The sequence below is a fragment of the Macaca fascicularis genome, chromosome 9 (genome assembly GCF_037993035.2).
Source record: "Macaca fascicularis isolate 582-1 chromosome 9, T2T-MFA8v1.1".
NCBI lineage: Eukaryota > Metazoa > Chordata > Mammalia > Primates > Cercopithecidae > Macaca > Macaca fascicularis.
In genome coordinates, this window is record NC_088383.1 from 130,926,568 (window position 1) to 130,952,308 (window position 25,741).

At 44.1% G+C, this 25,741-nt stretch overlaps 1 protein-coding gene and 1 long non-coding RNA gene across 33 annotated transcripts in view; one reads left to right on the forward strand and one right to left on the reverse strand.

Moving 5' to 3' along the window:
• The window catches only part of ATE1 (arginyltransferase 1), a 185,490-nt gene extending 178,312 nt beyond the window's left edge, over nucleotides 1–7,178 (reverse strand). For 9 of the 32 annotated variants that reach the window (XM_074002903.1, XM_074002904.1, XM_074002913.1 and 6 more), the window contains exons 1-3: nucleotides 6,518–6,705; nucleotides 2,911–2,974; nucleotides 1,009–1,071 (exon numbers count right to left, since the gene is read on the reverse strand). In XM_074002903.1, coding sequence (XP_073859004.1) covers nucleotides 1,009–1,071; nucleotides 2,911–2,974; nucleotides 6,518–6,623 — 233 coding nt within the window. In that variant the 5' untranslated portion in view covers nucleotides 6,624–6,705. Of the gene's footprint in view, nucleotides 1–1,008; nucleotides 1,072–2,910; nucleotides 2,975–5,427; nucleotides 5,630–6,517; nucleotides 6,706–7,061 lie in introns of those variants that run through there. The other 23 variants (XM_074002902.1, XM_065521516.1, XM_045361667.3 and 20 more) reach the window with 5 other exon arrangements.
• LOC135965201 (uncharacterized) lies at nucleotides 6,859–25,019 on the forward strand. Its single transcript, XR_010578111.1, has 2 exons — nucleotides 6,859–7,349; nucleotides 24,724–25,019. It is a non-coding gene; the product is annotated as an uncharacterized lncRNA (long non-coding RNA).
• Nucleotides 25,020–25,741: the final 722 nt, after the last annotated feature.

Consider the following 25,741-nt stretch of genomic DNA (forward strand, 5'->3'; position numbering starts at 1 on the left):
AGAAAGATAAATAAGCTTTCCTGTATTAGGTTGACTTGTCCCAGAGGCAGCAACACGCACAGCCCAGACCCAGAAAAAGCCTTGATAATATTATCTAATGTGCTCTGGAGCTTCTCCCAGCACTCGACATAGGAAGAAGAAAAAACAAATTTTCCTTTGTTTTATGGAATGAGTTTATAAATTCCTGTTCTCTGTAACCAGTGACTTCAAGTATTCTGTTTTATCTGAGAAGTACAACAAATGTCATGAGAAGCCTGAGTAGGCCTGAACTACAGCTGCCTGGGCACCACAGTGAAGATTATGGGATAAGGCCAGGCAAACCTAGATCACGGACATCTGGGTTGCTTGGCAATGGTCATGTGTAATCCTGAGTTTGTCCTGCCTCTGTATCCCTGCTTTCACGCCACTGTAAGCTTGCTTCAAGCTAGCCCACCCCTTTTTGTGAAGTGTGTATAAAAGTCTTTGTTCCGGGCCCAGTCTTTTGGACATTGAGTCAGATGGGCCTGAGTGTACTCAATAAAGATTCTCCTGTTTTAACCCCGGGTCTCTCTCGTCCTCCCGAATCCCACAACATGGGAACATGAGCCTACCAAGTAATTCATAGGAGCCTGCAGTACTGCTTGAACACAAGCACTGTGTCAAGCAATATACCAGAATGTAGAAAATCCTAAGCTAAGTCCTATAATATTTAACATCCAAAAGAAATGTGAATATTTACCAACATTTTCCCAGTATTTCCTGGCATTCATTGACAAGACTGCTAAATTAAGAGGGTATTTTTTTCACATCATATTTACATCTGAACCAATCAAAGAATATTACTAAAAACTACTGATCAGCACATAAATACAGCATCAGTATGAAGAGAAGACATAACTCATTTACTCTTCCTTTTAAAGGACATCTACCTAGAGCGGAAATAAACATTAAAAAAGCACAAGAGAATACTAAAAAATTATACACAATCTTCACATTATAAATCCTCTTTCGGCTAATTAAAATTCTTACCTTATTGTGTACTGAGGACAACATGTTTGATTCATGACAGGTTTGTACACATATTTTCCACTTCTAAAATTATAAAAATAGTTTGTTAATGTCATATATTTTTCACTTGTACCAAAACAGCCTAGCACAGGAGCATTAAATTAAGTGTAAAAAATCTAATCAATATTGTAGAAATGTATGTAGGTTTAAGTACTATTCATAAGCCAAATAATCTTCAAAGTGCATGTACCAAACTTTAGAACTCTGCCTTTTATTTCCTAAAGCTTTACTTGAGTCCCCCAAGGTCAATCATCTCAGTTACCCTCTCACCAGCATCTGCCACTCCTGCTCTGCCTTTACCTGCCACCAATCCTCAATACCACGAGGGGAATGAGAGAAATGCCCACGATGCTGTGGGACTCATATATGTGCTGCCTATAACAACCACATTTGGGTATTCCACATGCACCAGCACAGAGTACCCAAAACCAAGCCGGTTCTTTCCATGCATTCCAGGTCTATGGTAGTAACGGAACTGTTCATTCTGTTCTCAAGTCAGAAAGCTGGGACTCATTTTAGACTCCTCCCTGGAATTCACCTCTATATCCTGCCAGCAAGCTTTCCCCCACTTTAAACCCTATCTTTAATTGTCCCCTCTTCTCTATCACCATTGCCACTAAGGTGACAGTCCTCATCATCGCACATCTAGATAGCGCAATAACCTCTGAACTCATCTTCCTGCCTCTCTGACCACCCCCTCAAATACCTCTCAGCCATTTGAACAATCTTTTCTAAAACAAATTCCATCACATTTCTCTTACCATAAAATTCTTCTATGACTGCCTTCTACCTTTTAAAAGTTCTGGCCAGGCATTATACGTTCATACCTATAATCCCAACACTTTGAAAAGCTAAGCTGGAAGAACACTTGCAACCAGGTGGTCGAGACCAGCATGGACAACAAAGCAAGATCTTACAAAAAACTGAAAAATTAGCCAGGTGTTGTGATGCACACCAGTAGTCCTAGAAAGTGCAGAGGCTGAGGTAAGAGGATCACTTGAGTGTGGGAATTCGGGGTTACAGTGAGCTATGATGATGCCACTGTACTCTAGCCTGGGCAACAGAGTGAGACCTCATCTCTAAAAAAGAAAAGTTCCTTATCATGGCATACAAAGCCCTTTAAAATCTGACCTAAGTCTACCTTTTGAATCTCATTATTAAGTTGAAGGAAAGTTGTGATGTTTCAGCTGGTGCTCCCAATCCCACGTCTTTGGCGAGTATTAGCATATTGTATTTACTATTACTTATATTTACACAAGGAACTTTACCTGAGAGTTACTTAAAAATCATCCACATAAAAATAACTACTCAAAACAGGCCATGTGCGGACTTTAAGGAAATCCTTATTCAAATAAACTAACTGTTAAAGAAGACATTTTTGAGACAATCTAGAAAATTTAATAAAAAGTAGGTAACAGGTAACATCGAAGAATTTTTATTAATTTTGTAAGGTGAGATATAGCATTGTGGATAAGTTAAAAAGAAAAAAAGACCTCTCTTAGAGACACATACTTATTGCCAATCTATTGATAGGAAAAATGTCATAATAACCTACTGATGCAATTTGCTGTTAAATTATTAAAAGGATGAGCAGGAGAATCAAACATTATTGGCAGAATGTTAATAACTGCTGAAGCTTAGTGATAGGTACCTGAGGTGCATTCTAATGCACTCTCTGCTTTTATAGATATTTGACATTTTTCTAATAAAGTTTTTTAAAAGAGAAAAAAAATCACTACACAAAGAATATAATAAAAATTTTCTTAAACCTCTTTCCAACAACAGGAAAGCATTTAAAGGCATGCTGTATTTTTCAAGAACCTGAGTAACCGTAGGAAGTCTCTTTGCATCTGGAAGCTTTACCTTCGCCATCCTCGGTCTATGAGATCCTGATAATCCTGTACTGTCATGGAATGTGCCCACATGCCTGAAAAAATAAGTAGTGTGTTAATTACGGCACGGTAACATTTTTCTTTTTTAAATTCAAAGTGTGATTTTTAAAAATAGGAGTGTTTGGCTGGGCATGGTGGCTCATGGCAGTAATCCCAGCACTTTGGGAGGCCGAGGCAGGCAAATCACGAGGTCAGGAGTTCGAGACCAGCCTGGCCAACATGGTGAAATCCCGTCTCTACTAAAAATACAAAAATTTAGCTGGGTATAGTGGCAGGTGCCTGTAATCCCAGCTACTCAGGAGGCTGAGGCAGGAGAATCACATGAACCTGGGAGGTGGAGATTGCAGTGAGCCGAGATTGCAGTGAGCCGAGATCACGCCACTGCACTCCAGCCCTGGCGACGGAGTAAGATTCCGTCTCAAAAAAAAAAAAAGAAAGGCCGGGCACGGTGGCTCAAGCCTGTAATCCCAGCACTTTGGGAGGCCGAGACAGGCGGATCACGAGGTCAGGAGATCGAGACCATCCTGGTTAATTCGGTGAAACCCCGTCTCTACTAAAAAGTACAAAACACTAGCCGGGCGAGGTGGCGGGTGCCTATAGTCCCAGCTACTTGGGAGGCTGAGGCAGGAGAATGGCGTGAACCCGGGAGGCGGAGCTTGCAGTGAGCTGAGATCTGGCCACTGCACTCCAGCCTGGGCGACAGAGCGAGACTCCGTCTCAAAAAAAAAAAAAACAAAAAAAAAAAAAAAAAAGAAAAAGAGTGTTTAGGTTAAAATTCCAAAACACTCAAATTGTCATATTGGATAAATGAAAAGTTTGTACATACTTCACATCTGTTAGTTTGGCATACATACAGCACAAATAAAAAATGACATTATATATACTTTAATTCAATAAAACACATCAAAGTCATTATATTTATTTGAGAATTAGTCAATAGTCTCTATGACATCATAAATTTAGGTCCTCACTGCAATTCGACTGCATCAGACCTTCAAAGTTTAATAATATCCCCAATGATTTAACATACTGGTCTCTTCAGAAAACTTAACAGAATGTTTTGTACTTATTAGTTCTCCTGATTTATATATAGGTATATATTTATGGTATAGTCTTGAACATTAAAAATTGGAGAAAAGCATGTAACAATATTCCTCCTAAGTGTAAGAACTAAAAGTAGCTCAAATGCCAAGGAACAGGAAGATGATTACAGGGACTATGATGTTGTCGACATGATGGAATAATTACACAACCACGGAAAAAAACGAAGTCTATGAGGAAACATTTAAAGGCATATCAGAACTAAAGTTAAGGCTTCATGAGATGGTGGCTCAAGCCTATAATCCCAACACTTTGGAAGGCCAACGTGGAAGATCACTTGAGGTCAGGAGTTCAAGACCAGCCTGGGCAACACAGCAAGTCTCCTTTTCCACAAAAAATAAATAATGATAATAATTAATCAGGCTTTGTGGCCTGTGCCTATGCTCCCAGCTACTTGGGAGGCTGAGGTGGGAGAAGGCTTGAGGCCAGGAATTCGAGATTTGAGGCTGCAGTAAGCCATGAACGCACCACTGCACTCCAGCCTGAGCGAAGGAGCGAAACCCTGTCTCTTTAAAAAACAAACAAACAAAAAAAAAAAACTAAAGTTAAAAAAGAAATGGGCCGCTTACGGTGGCTCATGTCTGTAATCCCAGCACTTTGGGAGGCCGAGGTGGGTGGATCACCTGAGGTCAGGAGATCAAGACCAAGCCTGGCCAATATGGTGAAACCCGTCTCCACTAAAAATACAAAAAAAGTAGCTGGGCGTGGTGGCAGACACCTGTAATCACAGCTACTCGGGAGGCTGAGGCAGGAGAATCCCTTTAACCTGGGAGGCAGCGGTCGCGGTGAGCCTAGATCACGCCACTGTACTCCAGGCTGGGCAACAAAAGTGAAACTCCGTCTCAAAATAAATAAATACATAAATAAATAAATGGATTTTTCCCTTTTGTAAACAGTAAATCACATCAGAGATATGTAAAGATAGAGACAGGCTTGATAGAGCAGGATATAGTGGGAAAAGCATGACACTGGAGTCCAACAGAAATATCCGGAAACCTGGCAGGCACTCACTGACACTAAGGAGTTACCCAATGAGCCTCAATTTCATCATCTGTAAATAAAAAAATAAAACTCACCTACCAAGTAAGTAGATGCCCCATAATAAACAGTATTAAAATTAAAATCGAGATACTAGAAATCGATTATTATTTTCTCTTGATGGAAAGGCTGCAGGCAGGTTTCTTCGACAAAATGTGAAACACAAGACATTTATGTTAGCCAATTTCCTTTTACCACGATTACTGGGAAAAAATAAGTAATGACCTATTAAAACATTAATTTTAGGCACGTTTAATGTAACTTATTGATTTTATAAATATTATAGCCAAAATACAAAAATTCTGAAAAAAAGAAAGTAGAAATCCATATTACTCTAAGGCCGTATTACCACTGTCACTATTTGGTGTGCTTCCGGGCCTTCTTCCTTTCAGAACTGTAATCATGTCGCATAAGTCATTTGCATCCTGTTGATTTCCTCCGTTTAACTCCAAACTGGAAGCATTTTTCCATTTAGTCTTCATAATCCTCACTTCTAATGATTGCATAACTGTCTACACAAGACCGCTGCCCACAAGAAGCACTTAATAAACACTTTTAATGAAGGAGTAAATGCACACACCGTTATCGACCAAATTATTCCCCACTTATACCTTTTTCATGGAAAATGCCTGTGTGTTTTCATGCAAATCTCGTTTTCCACAAAGCTAGACTGTTCTACTAAAATAATAGATTGGACATTCTATATTGGCCAATGCATGGCAAGAGAGGAAATAAACACGATGTTTTGTTTACCAACAACGAATCTCCCCCCAAGAAATCTGAATCACGATGGAAAAACCAAACAAACTTGTGGGCTGGCTTTGCTGTCGTCGGGGTGGGTGGAGGAAACACGCGGCACATAAGCAAATGGTAAAAATTTCAAACAGATCAGGACAATCTCTCACCGGTAGCGACCGCGGTCACCAGTTTCTTGTCTTTTTTTTTTTTAAACCCAGAGATGCAAGGGGCTCATCCTGTACATTCGTCCAGGGACGTCTGATTCACACAAGACCGGCACCTGTGTGCACACCCACAGCTCCTTCTGCACCGCGTCTCCTCCTCGCTCCCGGGACGCTCCCACTGCAGCACCCACCGATCCGCCCCGGCCATTAACTACGGCTCTGGGGCATTCCCTGGCACTGCGCGCCGTCCTTCACCTCACACAATCTACCCCAGACGGGTGTCCGTCTCCCGACTCTGGGGAGACCACAACGATTTCGAGGGTCTGGGCACTGGTGGGGACTTTCCTGCAGAACAGGCACCGCGAAGCTGCCCCGTTAAGCTGGCGCCGCAGCCCTCCCGAGGGTGCCCCCCTTCGTCTCGGCCGTGGCACTGGGGCCGCCCAGGGGCTCCGGCCCCCTCGCGTCCTCGCTGGGGGACCCCGGGATCCCGAGACCCGGGCGCCCGGCTTCCCACGCCCGCCGGCCCGGCTCGCTCACCATTGGAGCGGCTGCCCGACTCGTTCTTGCAGTAGCCGCAGCGGTAGAAGTCCTCGCTGGGGAAATAGTCCACGATGCTGGGCGAACCCCCAGCCCAGAAAGCCATGGCCTCGGCCCCGCGAACGCTCAGGCGCCCGGCTCAGCGTCGCAGCCGCCGCCGCCACCGCCACCCCACAATGCAGCGCGCCGCCCGGGAGCCCCCGAGGCTCACGCGAAGCCACTCGGGCGCCCGCAGGCCCGGTCGGCCCGGCGCCTCTTGGAGCTGACGCCGGCCGCGCCATCTTGACCGAGGGCAGCTTTCCATTATTTCCGTTCCTTCTCCGTAAGGGGCCGCCGTCGTCAGTGCGGGTGAGGCGGAGAGACGGAGCGGGAAGGGAAACAGTATGGGGAGAGTTGAGAGGGGAAGGGAAGCGGGAGTCCGGGCGCGAGTCCGCTCTTGCCCTCGCCGAGGGCCTGTCCGGGCGCGGCGGGCGCGCCAGGGGTTGGGCGCGCCAGGGGTTGGGCGCGAAGCGGCAGCGCTACCTCCGGCGTCGAGAACACTCACCGCAGGACGCTTTGCCCTCCTTGGAGTCGCAGTAGCCGCAGTGGTAGCCGGCTCTGAGGCCCTTGTATTCCACCACCGACGCCATGGCCGCCGCGAGGGTCCGCTTGGGCCGACCACGCCTCTCGGCGCCCGGGGCCGACCTCCGCGAAGCGCGGGGGCCCGCGGCGGGAGGGGTGGAGAGCGAGGCCTGGCGCGGGGACTCGAGGGCTGGGATCGTGGTCGTGCCCCCAAGCCCTGCGTTTGGGCCAGTGCTTCCCACAGCTATGCGCTATCAGCCCCATTTCACAGGTAAGGAAACTGAGGACAGGAGGTTGTGATTATCCCAAAGTCATTTCCAGCGGGTCCGGATTGAAAGTTACCCTCTCAGGCCGCCCCTGGCCACCATAAGGAAACTGAGGACCGGAGGTTGTGATTATCCCGAAGTGATTTCCGGCGGGTCCGGATTGAAAGTTGCCCTCTCAGGCCGCCCCTGGCCACCGTGTAGGTGACTTGCTGGAACTGCTTCCAGACCAGCTGGCACGCACTCCAGTGCCCATGAATACAAGAACACAAGCAGGTATTCCGTGAATGGCAAGGGTTCCCAAATTAAAGAACACTTAACGGCTTTTTAAAGGAAACAACTATCAAAGCTAGTTGCTGTCTGGTGCCACTAAGTCCAGTGCGACATAAAACTTTTGATAAGAGATGCTGGAAATACAGATTTTTTTTTTTTTTTACTCTACAGGCCAAACAAAACAATTTTATAGGCTGAATCCAGCCCATGGGCCTGCATTTTGCAACCACTATTTTAAGGAATATTTCTTAAGGAATGACAGTCTAGGGCAAAATATAAAAATGAGTTCCAGCAAGGTAATATGCCTTATCTTTCCCTCTGTGTGCACAGATAATTTAAGCCCGTCTGTCCTCATAGTTTTCCCGGTCAACAATAAAGCTGATTATGCAATATTTTTTTAAAGTGGTATGTTTTAAAAAGTGAAATCATGAAACCCAGAGAAATAGAAATAAACTGTTGAGGTGAGTTTCGACATTCTTGACCCGAAGGGCCTGTGTTGGATATGTACCTAGCTGGAGGAGGTTTCTTGGTGGCCTGGTGACTTGTTAATACTGCCAAGCATCACTTGTGCCTCCCTCAATCGGATGGTACCTAAGGAGTGGCCATGTAATATCCAGCAGTTTCTCAGGGGTTCCTCTAACTTCTTAGACTTGAAAGCTGCATGCTATGTCTCAGTATTCATGTTCTTAAGTCAAGCTTCATCCATTTTGTTCTTTATGGCAGATTTGACTATTCCCAGCCCTTTCCCAGACCAGCTCTCATTTTGAACAAAAGCAAAGCCTGTGAAATGCATCAGAAAGAGAGCAGAATATGCTCTGGACAGAAGGTGGACCGGGAGGCTTTTTGGTCTTAATATTCCTGTCCCACTTCACTTCCGTCCCTTTAAAGCCTCAACCTTATGCTAAGTCCTACACTAACCTCTGCCAGGGCACTTCAAGACATGCCAGCCTTGAAAAATAATGAGAATGTCCAAAGTCCTAGGCATATTTGTTGTTTTTCTTTTTCTTTCTTTTTTTTTTTTTCTTTTTTTTTTTTTGAGACAGAGTCTGACTCTTGCCCAGGCCGGAGTGCAGTGGCATGATCTTGCTTGGCTCACTGCAACCTCTGCCTCTTGGGTTCAAGCAGTTCTCATGACTCAGCCTCCCGAGCAACCGGGATTACAGGCGTGAACCACCACACCCAGTTAATTTTTTATTTTTAGTAGAGATGGGGTTTCACCATGTTGGCCAGGCTGGTCTCAAACTCCTGACCTCAGGTGATCCTCCCGTCTCACCCTTCCAAAGTGCTGGGATTACAGTCATGAGCCACCGCGCCTGGCTTGTCTTTTCTTTTTGAGGCAGTCTCACTGTCACCCAGGCTAGAGTGTGGTGCCACAAGCAAAGCTTACTTCAGTCTCAACCTCCTAGGCTCAAGTGATCATCCCACCTCAGCCTACTGAGTAGCTGAGATTACAAGTGCACACCACCATGCCTGGCTAGTTTTTGCATTTTTAATAGAGACTGGGTTTCATCATGTTGCCCAGGCAAGTCTCAAACTCCTGAGCATGGGAGCTCAGCCTGCTTTGGCCGTCAAAAGCGCTGGAATTACAGGCGTGAGCCACCGTGCCACTGTGCCCAGCCAGCATATGTGTTAACTCCTTTAATCCTTGTAGTAATTTCACAAGAAATGTAGATCAGAGAGGCTAATTAACTTACCCAAGGTTAAACAACTAGTAACGGACATTTGGAGTGAGAAAAGGTAATAAAGATAAAAGAAATTGAAATGGAAAAGAGATAAACAGATACTAGATTTGGAGCTGTGTGAGTTCCTAAATGTCTGCTTTGCTGAAGGTCAGAGGCAACTTTTTTGTCTTCCATGAAAAAAAAAAAAATTAGCTTCATGTAGTTTCCCCCCTTTTGGGGGAAAACGGAGGACACCATTAGAATGTCGTGAGATGCTAGCAATAGACAGTTGTCTGCTTTTCATATTCTTACTTGACAGAATAAAATGGTGATGGAAAAATTTTTCAGTTCCATTAACTTTTTTTTTTTTTGAGATGGACTTTCACCCTCATCACCCAGGGTGGAGTGCAGTGGCAACCTCCGCCTCCCAAATTTGAGCAATTCTCTTGTCTCAGCCTCCTGGGTAGCTTGGATTACAGGCGCATGCCCCACCACGCCCAGCTGATTTTTGTATTTTTAGTAGAGAGGGTTTCACTGTGTTGGCCAGGCTGGTCTCGAACTCCTGACCTCATGATACCCCCACCTCGGCCTCCCAGTCCTGTTGGGATTACAGGCGTGAGCCACTGCGCCCGGCCCCCATTAACATTTTTTATGTTCTCAGATGTAATATTGAGTCTACAAAGCACAAGTGTGAGGCTCGGCACTAGGCCCTGGTGATGTGAAGGATCTTTGCATGGTGAGGACAGGCTCAGATCATGTTTCTTAAACATAATAAAGTAAAACACATTCTCCTTTCCTTCTAAAGGTTTGTAAGTAGGTGGGACCTAAGTTAAGGCAGAGAAAAAAGGGTAAAATAACGATAATCTGAGGACAGAGAGGAGGGACACTTCAGGAAGCAGGATTGGGTTGTATGAGCAGAGGCAGGGAGGTGAACGGGAGCAGCAGGGTGCCTCAGGTGCCAGCAGAGTCCAGGAGGTGCTTTTCTCTGCAGGCCACTCACTGTCAGGAGCCCTAGATTGATCTCCTTTCCTCAACTGTCTGGACCTGGCCATCCAGTGTAATAGATACTAGCCACATGTGGCTGTTGAGCACCTAAAATGTAGCTAGTGTGACTGGGGAACTAAATTTTTTTGTTTTATTTAAATAAATTTGAATTTTATTTATTTATTTATTTATTTTTTGAGACAGAGTTTCACTCTTGTTGCCCAGGCTGCAGTGCAATAGTGCAATCTGGGCTCCAGGGTTCAAGTGATTCTTCTGCCTCAGCTTCCCAAGTAGCTGGGATTACAGGCATGTGCCACCACACCCAGCTAATTTTGTATTTTTGGTAGAGATGGGCTTTCTCCATGTTGGTCAGGCTGGTCTCAAACTCCTGACCTCAGGTGATCTGCCTGCCTCCGCCTCCCAAAGTGCTGGGATTACAGGCGTGAGCTACCGCGCCAAGCCCTACTTAATTTGAATTTTAAAACTACAACAGTACAGAATACACCAAGCAGGCATAAATGCCAAAAAGTCTACACAGGTGTATCATATACAAGCCAGCAGAAATCAAAGACACAAAATCTTGAAAGAAACCAGAGGAAAAAAAAGACCTTTCCTATAGAGGAGCAACAATAAGAATTACATCACACCTCTCTTCAGAAACCATGGAAGCCAGGAGAGAGGAGAGTGAAGTATTTAAAAAATATTGAAAGAACAAAAAACAGCCTAGAATTCTATATCCAGAGAAATTATCCTTAAAAAGTGAAAGGGAAGACTATCTCAGACAAAAATGGAGGGAATTTGTTGCCAGTAGACCTGCTTTCTAAGAAATGTTGAAGAAATTCTTCAGAGAGAAGGCAAATAGGCCAGGCGCAGTGGCTCACGCCTGTAATCCTAGCACTTTGGGAGGCTGAGGCAGGTGGATTACCTGAGCTCAGGACTTTGAGACCAGCCTGGCCAACATGATGAAACCCTGTCTCTACTAAAAATGCAAAAAATTAGCGGGGCATGGTGGTAGCACACACCTGTAATCCCAGCTACTTGGGAGGCTGAGGCAAGAATCACTTGAACCTGGGAGTTAGAGGTTGCAGTGAACAGAGATGGTGCCACTGCACTCCAGCCTGGGCAACAGAGTGAGACTGTCCCCAAAAAAAAGATGGCAAATAATGTGGCTCAGAAATTCAGATCTGCATAAAGAAAGGAAGAGCATTAGAGAAGGAATAAGTGGAGGTAAAAATGTTTTTAACCTTAATTGATCTAACAGCAGTTGACCACAAATAATAATAACAACTTGTATATGGGCCAGGCATGGTGGCTCACACCTGTAATCCCAGCACTTTGGGAGGCCGAGGCAGGCAGATCACCTGAGGCCAGGAGTTCGAGACAAGCCTGGCCAGAGTGGTGAAACCCCATCTCTACTAAAAATGCAAAAACTTAGCCGGGCGTGTGGTGGGCGCCTGTAATCCCAGCTGCTCGGGAGGCTGAGGCAGGAGAATGGTGTGAACCCAGGAGGCGGAGCTTGCAGTGAGCTGAGATCGCGCCACTGCACTCCAGCCTGGGTGACAGAGCAAGACTCCGTCTCAAAAAAAAAAAAAAATTTATTTTGCAAACTCAAGGGCAACCATTTAAACTATGGAAATAAAAAGTTAAAAAATAAATGAAAATAAATTTTAAATTAAAAAGCAAAAACATTTGATAGACTAAATGAGGAGAAAAACTCAAATCATATTCAATGCTTAACTTAAAACCCGAAGAGGCAGGCCAGGCACAGTGGCTCACATCTGTAATCCTAGCACTTTAGGAAGCCGAGGCAGGCGGATCACCTTAGGTCAGGAGTTCAAGACCAGCTTGGCCAACATGGTGAAACCCCATCTCTTCTAAAAATGAAAAAATTTAGCCAGGCATGATAGCACACGTCTGTAATCCCAGCTACTTGGGAGGCTGAGACATGAGAAATCACTTGAACCCAGGAGACAGAGGTTTCAGTGAACCGAGATCATGTCACTGCACTCCAGCCTGGGCAACGGAGTGAGACTCTGTCTCAAAAAAATAAAATTAAATAAAATAATAAAAAATAAAAGCTGAAAAAGAGTGGAAAGAGTAGAACAGAAAAAAAGAAAAAAAAAAAAAAACAAGAACAAGAGCAGAAAAAAGAAAATAGTAACTGGGCCAGGCACGGTGGCTCAAGCCTGTAATATCAACACTTTGGGAAACTAATGTATGCCAGGTCTGTCCCGCAGACCCTGGCTGACCAACAGATGAAATGAGTACTCAGACACAGGCATGCAGTGTAAGAGCAGCTAGTGGACTGCCCGGCTCAAGTGGCCAGAGTGCAGCCCCGAGAAGCTGGAGCTGCTTGCTTTTATTCAGTGCAGGTACAATGCCAAAATCCTGAAGCAAACACAATCTGTGGGTAATTAACATTTATTGTTCCCCTTTCTGGGAACGTTGTGCCAATATTCAAAGGTCAGTTCCTGGACAACATCAAACACACAAGCCTGATCAAGATAACTTCCCCTTCTCTCCCTTGCACATACTCCTTGCCCTCTGCCTCAGGGTTAGAGAACAGCTGCCTTCAGCTTTCTCCCCGAAGCTATGCAGAGCCTTCTGGCCTTAAAGAAGACCTGCTCCTTTCCCTACCTTTCTCCCGCCACTCTGATCTGCAAAAGTGGGTGGATCACTTGAGGCCAGAAGTTCAAGACTAGCCTGGCTAACATGGTGAAACCTCGTCTCTACTAAAAATACAAAAATTAGCCGGGCATGGTGGTGCACACCTGTAATCCCAGCTACTTGGGAGGCTGAGGCAGGAGAATCGCTTGAACCCAGGAGGCGGAGGTTGCAGTGAGCCGAGATTGCACCACTGCACTCCAGCCTGGGCAACAGAATGAGCCTGTGTCTCAAAAAATAAAAAAAAAAGTAACGTGGCAAATATTAATCCAACTATATCAATAATCACTTTAAATGTCAGTGATCTCAAGACACCATTTAAAAAACAGACTGTCAGCATGAATAAGCAAAATAAGACCCAGCTATATGTTGTGTACAAGAAAACCACCTTAAATTTAAAGACACATTTCGATTAAAAGTAGAAGGATGGGCCAGACATGGTGGCTTATGCCTATAATCTCAGCACTTTGGGAGGCCAAGGAGGAGGATTGCTTGAGGCCAGGGGTTCAAGACCCTGGCAATATAGCAAGACCCTGTCTCTACAAAAAAAAGGAATGTTTTTAGCTGGGCCTGGTGGTATGTGCCTGTAGTCCCAGCTACTTGGGAGGCTGACATGGGAGGACCACTTGAGCACAGGAGGTTTAGCTTGCTGTGAGCCATGATCACGCCTCTGACGGCCAGTGTGGCCAACAGAGACCCTGTTTCAAAATAAGTAAATAAATGAGGAAGGTTATACCATGCTAGCACTAATTAAAAGAAACATAGAATAGCGATATTAATTTCAGAAAAAAAGACTTCACAGCAAAGAAAATTAGAAATAAAGAAGGGCATTATATAAGATAAAGAGGTCTATTCTCTAAGAAGGCATAACAATCCTTTATGTGGGTACACCATCCAACAGAGTGGTAAACTACATCAGGCAAAAACTCGTAAAACTACAAGGAGAAATAGATGAATCCACTATTATAGTAGGAGACTTCAACACCCCTCTGTCAGTAATTGATGCATCTACCAGGAAGAAAATCAGTAAAAACATAGTTGAATCAAATAACATCATCAATCAAGTAGATCTAGTTGACATCAGTAGAATTCTTCTGCTGAAAGTTTCTTCTCAAACTCTCAACGTTCACCAAAGTAGACCACATTCTGGACCATAAAAAAATCAGCTCAACACGTTTTAAAGACTAGAAAACCTGCAGTGTCTGCTTTCAGACCACAATGATTGAATTGAACTAGAAATTAATAACATTAGCCGTGCACAGTGGTGTTTGCCTATAATTCCACCTACTTGGAAGAGTGAGGCAGAGAATCACTTGTGCCCAGCCTGGGCAACTTAGCAAGACCCTGTCTCAAAAAAGAAAAAAAAAAAAACGACAGCTGGAAAATTCCAACATACTTGGAGATTAAACAACACACTTATAAATAATGCTTGTGTGAAAGAATAAGTCTCAGGAGAGATTTTGAAATACATTGAACTAGGCTGGGCGTGGGGGCTCACGCCTATAATCCCCATATTTTGGGAGGCTGAGGTGGTCAGATGACCTAAGGTCAGGAGTTCAAGACCAGCCTGGCCAACATGATGAAACCCCGTCTCTACTAAAAATACAAAAATTAGCCAGGCATGATGGCAGCCACCTGTAATCCCAGCTACTTGGGAGGCTGAGGCAAAAGAATCTCTTGAACCTGGGAGGCGGAGGTTGCAGTGAGCGGAGATCACGCCATTGTACTCCAGCCTGGGGTACAAGAGCGAGACTTCATCACAAAAAAAGAAAAAAGAAAAAGAAAAAAAGAAATATATTGAACTAAATGAAAATGAAACCACAACTTAAAATTTGTGGGATTTAGCAAAAGCAGCGTTTAGAGGGAAATTTATAGCAGTGAATGCATTCTTTAAAAAGGAGATCTAAAATCAAGATTCTACCTTTGAAGACTAGAAAAAGACCAAATCCCAAATAAGCAGAAAAAAATAATGATAATTGGAGTAGAAATCAAAGAAATTAAATAGGGGAAATCGGTGCAGAAAATCAGTGAACCCAAAAGCTGGTTCTGTGAAATAAAATTGATAAACCTCTAGTAAGGTTAAGGAAAGAGAAAAGACTAGTTACCAGTATCAGAAGTGAAAGAGGGACCATCACTACTGATCCATGGACCTTTATTATCTATTATCCATGAGTAATAAAGGGGGATATAATTAAAACTCTGTGCCCACAAATATGACCACCTAGAGAAAATTGATGGATTCCTTAAAAGAATCTGCCAAAACTCACCAAAGAAGAAAAAGATCATCTGAATAGGTCTATATCTATTAAAGACATTTAATAAATAATTAATGACTGAAAACAGAATCACCAAGCACAGATGGGTTCACTAGTAGATTCTACTTAACATTTGTGGAAGAAATTATACCAGTTTTCTATAGTCTCTTCCAGAAAGTAGAAGCAAAGGGGATACTTTCTGACTCATTCTGTGAGGCCAACATTATTCTAATTCCAAAACCAAATCTGACAATGTATAGGAAGAATTAGACACCACCACCAAGTAGGATTTACTCCAGGTATGCAAGACTGGTTCGATATTAGAAAAGCAATTAATGCAGCCCATCACCTCAAATCAGAAAGAAAGTCATATGATCATATCAATAGATATGGAAACAGCATTTGACAAAATTCAATACCCATTCATGATAAATATTCAGCAAACTAAAATTCAGGAGAACTGCCTCAACTTAAGAATATCTACTAAAGTCTTAACAGCTAACATCATACTTAATGGTAAGAAACTAGGTGGTTTCTCCTGAAAAATGATCTTACATCTCCTGATCTGAATCAGGAACAAGGCAAGGATGTCCTCTCTCACCATTTCTATTCAATGTCTTGCAGAAGTCCTAGCGAATGTACTAAGACTAGAAAAGGAAACAAAGGTATATAGATTAGGAAGGAACTAAACTGTCTTTGTTTACAGATTATATGATTGTCTATATGGAAAATCCCAAAGAAACACAAAAAAAGCTTCCTGGAACTAATGGCCAATTAGAGCAAGGTAGCAGGATACAGCCTTGTTAATATCCACGCACCACCATGCCCAGCTAATTTTTGTATTTATTAGTAGAGATGGGGTTTCACCATATTGCCCAGGCTGGTCTCGAACTCCTGACCTCGTGATCCACCTGCCTCAGCCTCCCAAAGTGCTGGGATTACAGGCATGAGCCACCATGCCCGGCCAGCTTCCTATCTTTAATGACCAGTTATGAACATAAATAATATGTGACTAAAAATATATTAAAGTGTGTTAAAGCTAAAACCTCCACAGCATTAGTATTTAGCTGAGTGACACCCCAGCTAAGTGATGATGAGGCCACATGACTGAGTCGACTGCCCACTCACCCAGCCTTCTCCAACTACTGTGAGTATGCATACAGGATCCTTTCCAAGGGTTTACACTGATTCCATTTGCATGGAGAATACTCAATATATTTGCCGAAGAAAAGCAAATCAGATGCTCTCATTGCCTTTTACGTTGTTTTCTCTGCACTGAGATGGGATGCCTGTGTCTGTTGAAACACAGCCCCTTTTAGCTTCTCTCTCTGACCATTCAGCCCAGCTTACACTGAGAAAAGCCCATTCCCTGTCAACCATACTATGTCTTCACATAATGCCTCACAGTAGTGTCAGTCTATGATAGTGATGACACACAGAAAACCTTGTGACTGCTTCTGGTTGCCTTAGAAATCAGCTCAAGGCATCCTGAAGGATCAACAGTAGGTAACTGAAAGTCTGAAAGGGTCAGAAACTTTAATGTCTGGAAAACAGTGCTTTGCAGAATAGAGAATGAGTGATTAGAACATGGGAGAGCAGACACAGAGTTGGAGAGAGAGGAGCAAAGATGTATGTAAAGCTGGCAATTGATAGGGCAGTGGTGGAAGCCAAAGGTGCCAGAGCAGCATGAGGCAGTGACTCAAGGTGCTATGAGGAAGTGGAACAGGGGACTAGCGAAAGATCAACAAACAGAATATGAGTCTTTGGTGACAGACTCAGAATGGTTGAGGCTGAGTGCAGAGGAACAGTAGGTATTATTTTCCTGCTATTTTGGGCAAGAGAATATTCAGCTATCTGGGAATGAGTGTAGCCCAAGGATGAAAATGATGAGCTCTGGAGTCATGTAGGCACATATCTTGACTCTGAAACTACTCCTGGGGCCTTTGACAAGTCATGAAACCTCTAATAGCCTCGGTCCCTTTGCTAAGATTAGGGGATAATAAAGACCTATCTCACAAGATTGTTTGGAAGGCTAAGTAAAATAATCAATTTACATTCATAGTGTAATGCCTAGTGTATAGTAAACTCAATAAATGTTGCTATGGAAACAATATAAGAAGCTCTTAGAAAAGAAAAATATAAAACAGTATTATGAGTCTGTCTTTTTAAGAAATTAGCTTTATTAATACTTACCAGACAAACAGTCTTTTGTTTTTTTTCTAGTTCTATCTTACAAAATCTTTCCCTTATTGGCCGGGCGCGGTGGCTCAAGCCTGTAATCCCAGCACTTTGGGAGGCCGAGACGGGTGGATCACGAGGTCAGGAGATCGAGACCATCCTGGCTAAGACGGTGAAACCCCGTCTCTACTAAAAAAAATACAAAAAACTAGCCGGGCGAGGTGGCGGGCGCCTGTAGTCCCAGCTACTCGGGAGGCTGAGGCAGGAGAATGGCGTAAACCCGGGAGGCGGAGCTTGCAGTGAGCTGAGATCCAGCCACTGCACTCCAGCCTGGGCGACAGAGCGAGACTCCGTCTCAAAAAAAAACAAAAACAAAAAAAACTTTCCCTTATTTTGCTAAGAGAAGCCAAAGAAAACAAAATATTTATAACCCAGGTTGTTAAACATAGAACCTATTTGCTAACTAATCAGATTAAGAAGAGGTCTCCAGGATGCTTAAACAGGACTGTGCTCTATCCTAAGTAACACATTTCTCAGCTATATTTTTCTGCATTAAATTTTTTAAAATTTTGTCATCCAGTTTTATTACCAGTTTAAAATGTAAACCTTTGACAAGAATCATGAAAGATGTTAGATAGCTGTTGTTGGAAATTAATGACAGCTTATAAATTATATTGCTTACTAATAACTTTGCACATAACTGCACTTAAAATGTACATACCAACTTTTGCTTGTTTTCTTGTACTTACCAACTTTGAAAACTTTTCTCATCAAAGCTAAGTTCTTTGTCCTAGCAATAATATACAAAAACAGTAGTTTGTGATATTTGAAATAGCAATATGGTCTTCCCTGTCCAGTGTTAAAATAAAGGTACTTCTGACAGTTTCAACCTCAAACAAAATATGGCTCTTTGTTTATTCTTTTATCAGAGTGCATTCCTTCCTTCCTTCAGGCAAAGACAGAAGTTAAACATACCATAGAGTCCTGCCTGTTGGCAGAGAGAAATGCCTTCTGCTATATATGGAAATGGTATCCCAAATCAACTCCCTAATATAATTCATACTACAGCATGTTTCCTGAAACCTTTCTCCAAATCCTAGTATAATTTATCTTTTTGATCTTCTAGATTGGCCTGGGCTAAAAATACTCAAGGCCCTCAGATTGCAGTAGGTTCCTATTCCCCACTAGTAAAGAAGATTAAAGTGAGGAAATACATTTACCTTGAAGTTTGGAGCCAATCATCATCATCATCATCATAAAAAACTTATCCCTGAGGTAGAAAGGGCCCAAGTGTTTGGAGAGAAAGTGCCCTCTGCCTGTTTAGTTCAGCATTTGGTTCAGTGAGCACCAGTGGTGCTGGCTGGACAGCACTGAACAGAGAATAGCCACCCCCTGCACCCTCAAAGGGGTGCTTAGTCTAGTGAGGAGCATTGATATTAGACAAACAGCATTAATTGCCATAAATGTCATGGGAGGATGAGGTTTTCTCTGAGTTTGTGGAAGGTCTGAGGGAGTGACTTTTAAGCTGAAATCGAAAAGTGGTCTACATAAGACCCTAGGAGTTCCAGCTACTCAGGAAGCTAAAGCAGGGGAATCGCTTGAACCTGGGAGGCAGAGGTTGCAGTGAGCCGAGATCGCACCACTGCACTCCAGCCTGGTGACAGAGCAAAACTCTATCTCAAAACAACAACAACAAAAACACTGATGACCTAGACAAGAGCAGTCAGTGACGTAGTCGGGGGAGAGGGGTGGCGGATGAAAACCCAGCAAAAGTGGATGGAGGAGAAAAGGTGAGGTGAGAAAATGGAGAGGGATCACAGGTAACTCCTCAAATTATCTTGTGAAGAGGAGTAAAAAAGGCGGGTAAAAACCGGAGGTTTCTACATATACTGAAGCCTCTTTTTCTGTGGAAGGGAGTGATCCAGCAGCAGGGAGATTTTGAGGAAAGGGAATCTGATAATTGCAAAATTGAGTCTCGAAGCTCAACAAGCACAGGTGGAAGGCTTGGCATTGGAAAGGCGTAGGGGCAGTGTTTCCTCTGTAAAGGCAGGAAGGCAGAGTTGGGACAGAGGCAATGTGGTGGTTCTGGCAGCAGGGAGGGAGGAACTCCTGAGGAACTGCTTCTGATTCCTCAGGGAAAGCTAAGGCAAAGTCCTCAGGTAGGAGGGAACACTGCGGGAGGAGAGGGTAGAAGGTATGAAGAGGAAGACATGAAACAAGGTTAACTATCCCTAACTGGGCTGGGCGCGGTGGCTCACACCTGCAATCCCAGCACTTTGGGAGGCTGAGGTGGGTGGATCACTTGAGGTCAGGAGTTCGAGACCATCCTGGCCAACATAGTGAAACCTTGTCTCTACTAAAAATTACAAAAATTAGCTGGGCATGGTAGCACATATCTGTAGTCCCAGCTACTCAGGAGGCTGAGGCAGGAGAATCGCTTGAACCCAGGAGGCGAAGGTGCAGTGAGCCGAGATCATACCACTGCAAGACTCCATCTAAGAAAAAAACGTGTCCCTAACTGGGACATGGTGTAGGAGTTTGAGATCTGTACCATGGAAATAGAATAAAGGACATCCAACTTAAAATGTTCTAATACTTCCCCTTTGTAAGGGTTTAGGTGGTGTCCATTCTTTTTTTTTTTTTTTTTTTTTTTGGAGACGTAGTCTTGCTCTGTCACCCAGGCCAGAGTGCAGTGGCGTGATCTTGGCTCACTGCAACCTCCACCTCTCAGGTTCAAGCGATTCTCCTGCCTCAGCTTCCCAAGCAGCTGGGACTAGAGGTGTGCACCACCATGCCCGGCTAATTTTTGTATTTTTAGTAGAGACAGGGTTTCACCATATTGGCCAGGCTGGTCTCAAACTCCTGACCTCAGGATCCACCCGCCTCGGCATCCCAAAGTGCTGGGATTACAGGCGTGAGCCACCACGCCCGGTCTAGGTGGTGTCCATTCTTCAGAAGTGAGGAAACTGTTAGTCCACAAGTTTCAGCAGGAGAATGAAACACTTCATAAACTTAAGGCCTTGTCTTTTGACTTCCTGTTTGCTAAAGCAGAGGCATACTACTATCAATAGTATCAAGAAATGACAATGGGAGAAGCATGGAAATACAATATGGTTCCAAAATGGGAAACTAAAATAGAGGAAGAGGAAAAGAGACCACAAAGTAAGAAAACAGAAGATGCTAAAAAAATGGGACTCTCTAGTGCCTGAGAGGAAACTGAGTCACATAAAGAAACACACATACCAGGCTGAACGAGCCAGAGGCCTCAGGGACCACAAATACTGACTGTTCCCTCAAAGAATTCCCAGTGAAATACTTTCCCCTAAAATACTAACACTGGAAAAGGATGGAAAGCATGAAACTATCCAGAAAACACATAAAACTGAAACCAATAAGCACAAGGTGACATGGACAAAGGAACAGATGAAAGGACATCAAGACCGAATGATCTAAGGGAGAACTCACAGAGCAAAGATATGCTCAGAAGTGCTCCAGCCCCATTCCATCTTTCCTAAAATCTCAAGTGGAAAAAGAATGTGAAAGTTTGAATGCGTCACAGCTTATCCAATTTTGCAACCTTACCAGAAATCACTTAGAAAAGTGATGATTCTGATGGAGAAATCAAAAAAAGAGGGTAAAATTCAGAAACCACTCTGAAGGGAGCTCTTGAGTATGCCACCATTTTTGAGAAGTCAACTAGAAAAAAATAAGGTTTAAATTATTTTATATTTTTTAGACTAGCATACTTTTATAGTCATTAATGCAATAAAATCATATACTCCCTGGTTTTCTTTAAGTGCATCAAACTGGCAAAAATAAAAAGTAAAGCCACAAGCACAGTAATTCCAAGTGTTTCAGCTGGCTGTGTAACAACTCTAAAACTTAGTGACTTAAAGCAACCACCACTTTATCTCACAATTCTATGTCAGGAAATCTGACAGAGCTCAACTGCCTCTGTCCCATGAGGCACCACCAGAGCTGCCTGGGGATATTCAGGTGATGACTGGGCTCATCTGGAGGGTCCAAGATGGCTTCTCTACATGCCCTTATCAGGGAAGGCTAGAAAGCTGGGCCTCCCTGGCCCTTCTCTCATTTGCAGCTCTCCATGTAGTCTCAGTGCCACGCAGTAGTTGGACTTATTATTCAGTGACTCACGACTCTACGACTGTGTATTCCAAGAGGCCTGTTGGAAGCTAGAAGGCTTCTTATGACTTAGCCTCCCAAGTCCCAGAACATCGCTTCTGTATTCTACTGGTCACATAAGTCACCAAGACCAGCTTAAATCCAAGGAGAGGGAAAACAGACTCCTATCAAAAAACTTTGGGCTGGGCGCACCTATAATCCCAGCACTTTGAGAGGCTGAGGCAAGCGTTATCACTTAAGGTCAGGAGTTCAAGACCAGCCTGGCCAACAAGGTAAAACCCCATCTCTACTAAAAATACAAAAAAATTAGACGGGTGTGGTGGCTTGCGCCTGTAATCCCAGCTACTCGGGAATCCAAGGCAGGACAATCGGTTGAACACAGGAGGCAGAGGTTACAGTGAGCTGAGATCTGGCCACTGCACTTCACCCTGGGGGACAGAGCAAGGCTCTAACAAAAAAAAAAAAAGAAAAAAAAAAGGTAGCCACTTTTAAATCTCCGCCGCCGACTCTGAAAAGTCTTATCTTACACACCTTCATCCTTCGCTGTGCTTGTCATCATTCTTTTAACACTACTAATCCCAACACTTTTCTAGAAATCCAGAAACCTACAATTTCACAGCCTCTGAGTTGATCTTGACCAAACAGGCATGGCTCCCTCTCTGTAGGAGTAAATATAGCAGAGGGTGTACAAGCCTGTTAGAATTATGCAGAAACAGTGTCTTATGCTCTCCAATCCACCTAAAATTTAACAAAATGCCATATTCCTAAGCCTAAGCCCTAACTCTTTCAGGGAGCAATGACTCTAGCATGTAGCCCCTCTGTACTTCAAGGGGTTTACAACTCATCAACTCATGTGGGGAAGAAAACACTGAAGAAAAAAAATAGCACGTCTGGTTATGCAGTATAAAGTGTTTCATTGAAAATATGGACTAGAGTAGGGCAGCAATTTATGGGGAACTGAGAATGGACCTTGGATGATAACTGCTTAGGCAGCATAGACAGGAGGAAGGCATGGCCATAGTTCCATCCTGATTTCTACCACTGTCAGCACAGAAATAAGGCTCCTCCCCAGCCCTTGGGGACATCCATGGAAAAGATGTGTGAATACATGAGATGAGCACAGACAGGACAACTGATGTAAGAACATGGTGCTATTAACAAAACCCTGGAGGAAAAGAAAGGCTTTGGGAAGGTGATGAGTTTTATTTATTTTTTTTGAGACGGATTCTGGCTGTCACCCAGGCTGGAGTGCAGTGGCCCAATCTCAGCTCACTGCAAGGTCCGCCTCCCGGGTTCACGCCATTCTCCTGCCTCAACCTCCTGAGTAGCTGGGACTACAGGCACCCGCCACCACGCCAGGCTAATTTTTTGTATTTTTAGTAGGGACGGGGTTTCACCATGTTAGCCAGGATGGTCTCTATCTCCTGACTTCGTTATCTGCCCGCCTCAGCCTCCCAAAGTGCTGAGATCACAGGCGTAAACCACTGCGCCTGGCCGAGTTTTATTTTTTATTTTTTTATTTTTTTTTTTTTTGAGACGGAGTCTCACTGTGTCGCCCAGGCTGGAGTGCAGTGGCCCGATCTCAGCTCACTGCAAGCTCCGCCTCCCGGGTTTACGCCCTTCTCCTGCCTCAGCCTCCCGAGTAGCTGGGACTACAGGCCCCCGCCACCACGCCCGGCTAGTTTTTTGTATTTTTTAGTAGAGACGGGGTTTCACCGTGTTAGCCAGATGGTCTTGATCTTCTGACCTCGTGATCCGCCCGTCTCGGCCTCCCAAAGTGCTGGGATTACAGGCTTGAGCCACCGCGCCCGGCTGAGTTTTATTTTTAAAAGATAACATGGCCGGGTGTGTTGGCTCACACCTATAATCCCCGCACTTTGGGAGGCCGAAGCAGGTGGATCACCTGAGGTCAGGAGTTTGAGACCAGCCTGGCCAATATGGTGAAACCTTGTCTCTACTAAAAATACAAAAATTAGCCAGGAGTGGTGGCAGGCGCCTGTAATCCCAGCTACTTAGGAGGCTAAGGCAGGAAAACCCCTTGAACCCGGGAGGCAGAGGTTGCAGTAAGCCAAGATCACGCCATTGCACTCCAGCCTAGGAGACAAGAGCGAAACTCTATCTCAAAAAACAAAATATAACTTTTTTTTTTCAGTTCAGAAATTTAAAGAAAAAGTAGCTCATAATAACCACTGTTGATTATTTTATTTTTTTGAAATGGAGTCTATGTTGCCCAGGCTGGTGTGCAGTGGCCCAATCTCGGCTCAGTGCAACCTCCACCTCCTGGGTTCAAGCAATTCTCCTGCCTCAGCCTCCTAAGTAGCTGGGATTACAGGTGCCCGCCACCATGCCCGGCTAATTTTGTATTTTTTAATAGAGAAAGGATTTCACCATGTGGGCCAGGCTGGTCTTGAACCCCTGACCTCAAGTGATCCACCCACCTCAACCTCCCAAAGTGCTGGATTACAGGTGTGAGCCATTGCGCTGGCCACTGTTGATAACTTTAAAAAGTAAAAAGTACAGTTTAGAAAATTCAATAGTTGGCCGGGTGCAGTGGCTCACACCTGTAACCCCAGCACTTTGGGAGGCCGAGGCGGGTGGATCACAAGGTCAGGAGATCAAGACCATCCTGGCTAACACTGTCTCTACTAACAATACAAAAAAATTAGCCAGGTGTGGTGGCGGGTGCCTGTAGTCCCAGCCGCTTGGGAGGCTGAGGCAGGAGAATGGCGTGAACACGGGAGACAGAGCTTGCAAGGAGCCGAGACTGGGCCACTGCACTCCAGCCTGGGCGACAGAGTGAGTCTCTGTCTCCAAAAAAAAAAGAAAATTCAATAGTTACAGAAAGGTACAAAATGAAAAGCAACATAGCCTTAGTTTACAAAATGTAACCACTTTTAAGTTTCTCAAATTAGGAAAGTTTGAAACAAGTAGAAACCAGAAAAATGAAAGATGAAGGGGGCAACTTTAGACAAGAACTTGGAAATCATTCCATTTATGTGCAATGTCTAGAACAGGCAGATTTACAGAGAGTATGTTAGTGGCTGCTTAGGGGTAAGAGGTCAGGATAGGAGGTGAGGTAGAGTGGGTTCAGGGTGAGGGGAACAAAAATGTTCAAAAATTAGATTGTGGTAATGGTTGCTAAGCCCTATGAATAGATAAAAATGATTTATACAGTTTACATAGAAATTGTAGGCATATGAATTTTTCTTTTTTTTTTTTTTAAGACAGAGTTTCGCTCTTGTTGCCCAGGCTGGAACGCAATGGCACAATCTCAGTTCACCACAACCCCCGCCTCCCCAGTTCAAGCGATTCTCCTGCCTCAGCCTCCCAAGTCACTGGGATTACAGGCATGCACCACCACGCCCAGCTAATTTTGTATTTTTAGAGACGGACTGGTCTTGAACTCCCAACTTCAGGTGATCCGCCTGCCTCGGCCTCCCAAGGTGCTGAGATTACAGGCGTGAGCCACCGCGCCCAGTGCAAATTATATTTCAATAAAGTTGTTTAACAAAAAAATAAATGCTAGAGTTGAGTCCTGACGAAGCACGCCTGGCAATGTAGGCAAAGAACCTGAGCATGCAAGGTTTTGAATATCACTAAAGAGTTCAGATTTTTTTCAATCTTCAAGGCAGTGGGAAATCCGAGTAATATATGACAAGCGGTTCTGAAGAAGCAGAAGAGACCTGAAGGACAGGAAGTAGGCGATAACAGATTGGAGTTTGTGGTAGTAACCTGGGCAAACTGAGAGAAGAGACCAGATGGGGATTAGTGACTGGTTAAGGTAAGGGCTTGGAGGGTGGGGGCAATCTTAGCTTTCATCTGAGAAAATAGTTGTAAAAGCGCCAGTATAGGTCTCATAGGGAGAAGATTTGAAGGGCTGTTTTGTACATATCTAAAATAACCCACATGCTGTCCAGTGAGCAATTGATTGCATGTATCTGTAACATTTTCAAGAAGTTTAGGCATCAAAGTTTTCAGACTATTCATGGTGTAAATGTCAGCATAAATGATGACAGTGACTATGAAAGGGGAACCAGGGAAAGCAACAGACATCAAGGATACACAGTTTCAAGGCATAGATCTCCAAGTGTCAAATGCACACACATGTATCCACCGGAGTTAACAATTTGGAAAGGAATTAGGAAATCTAGCATAAAACAGACTTGATTAGCGGGGAAGGAGGTGCCACACTGCTACGGACTGACGTGAGGGGAGACAAGTGACTCTCATTAAAAAGGTGAT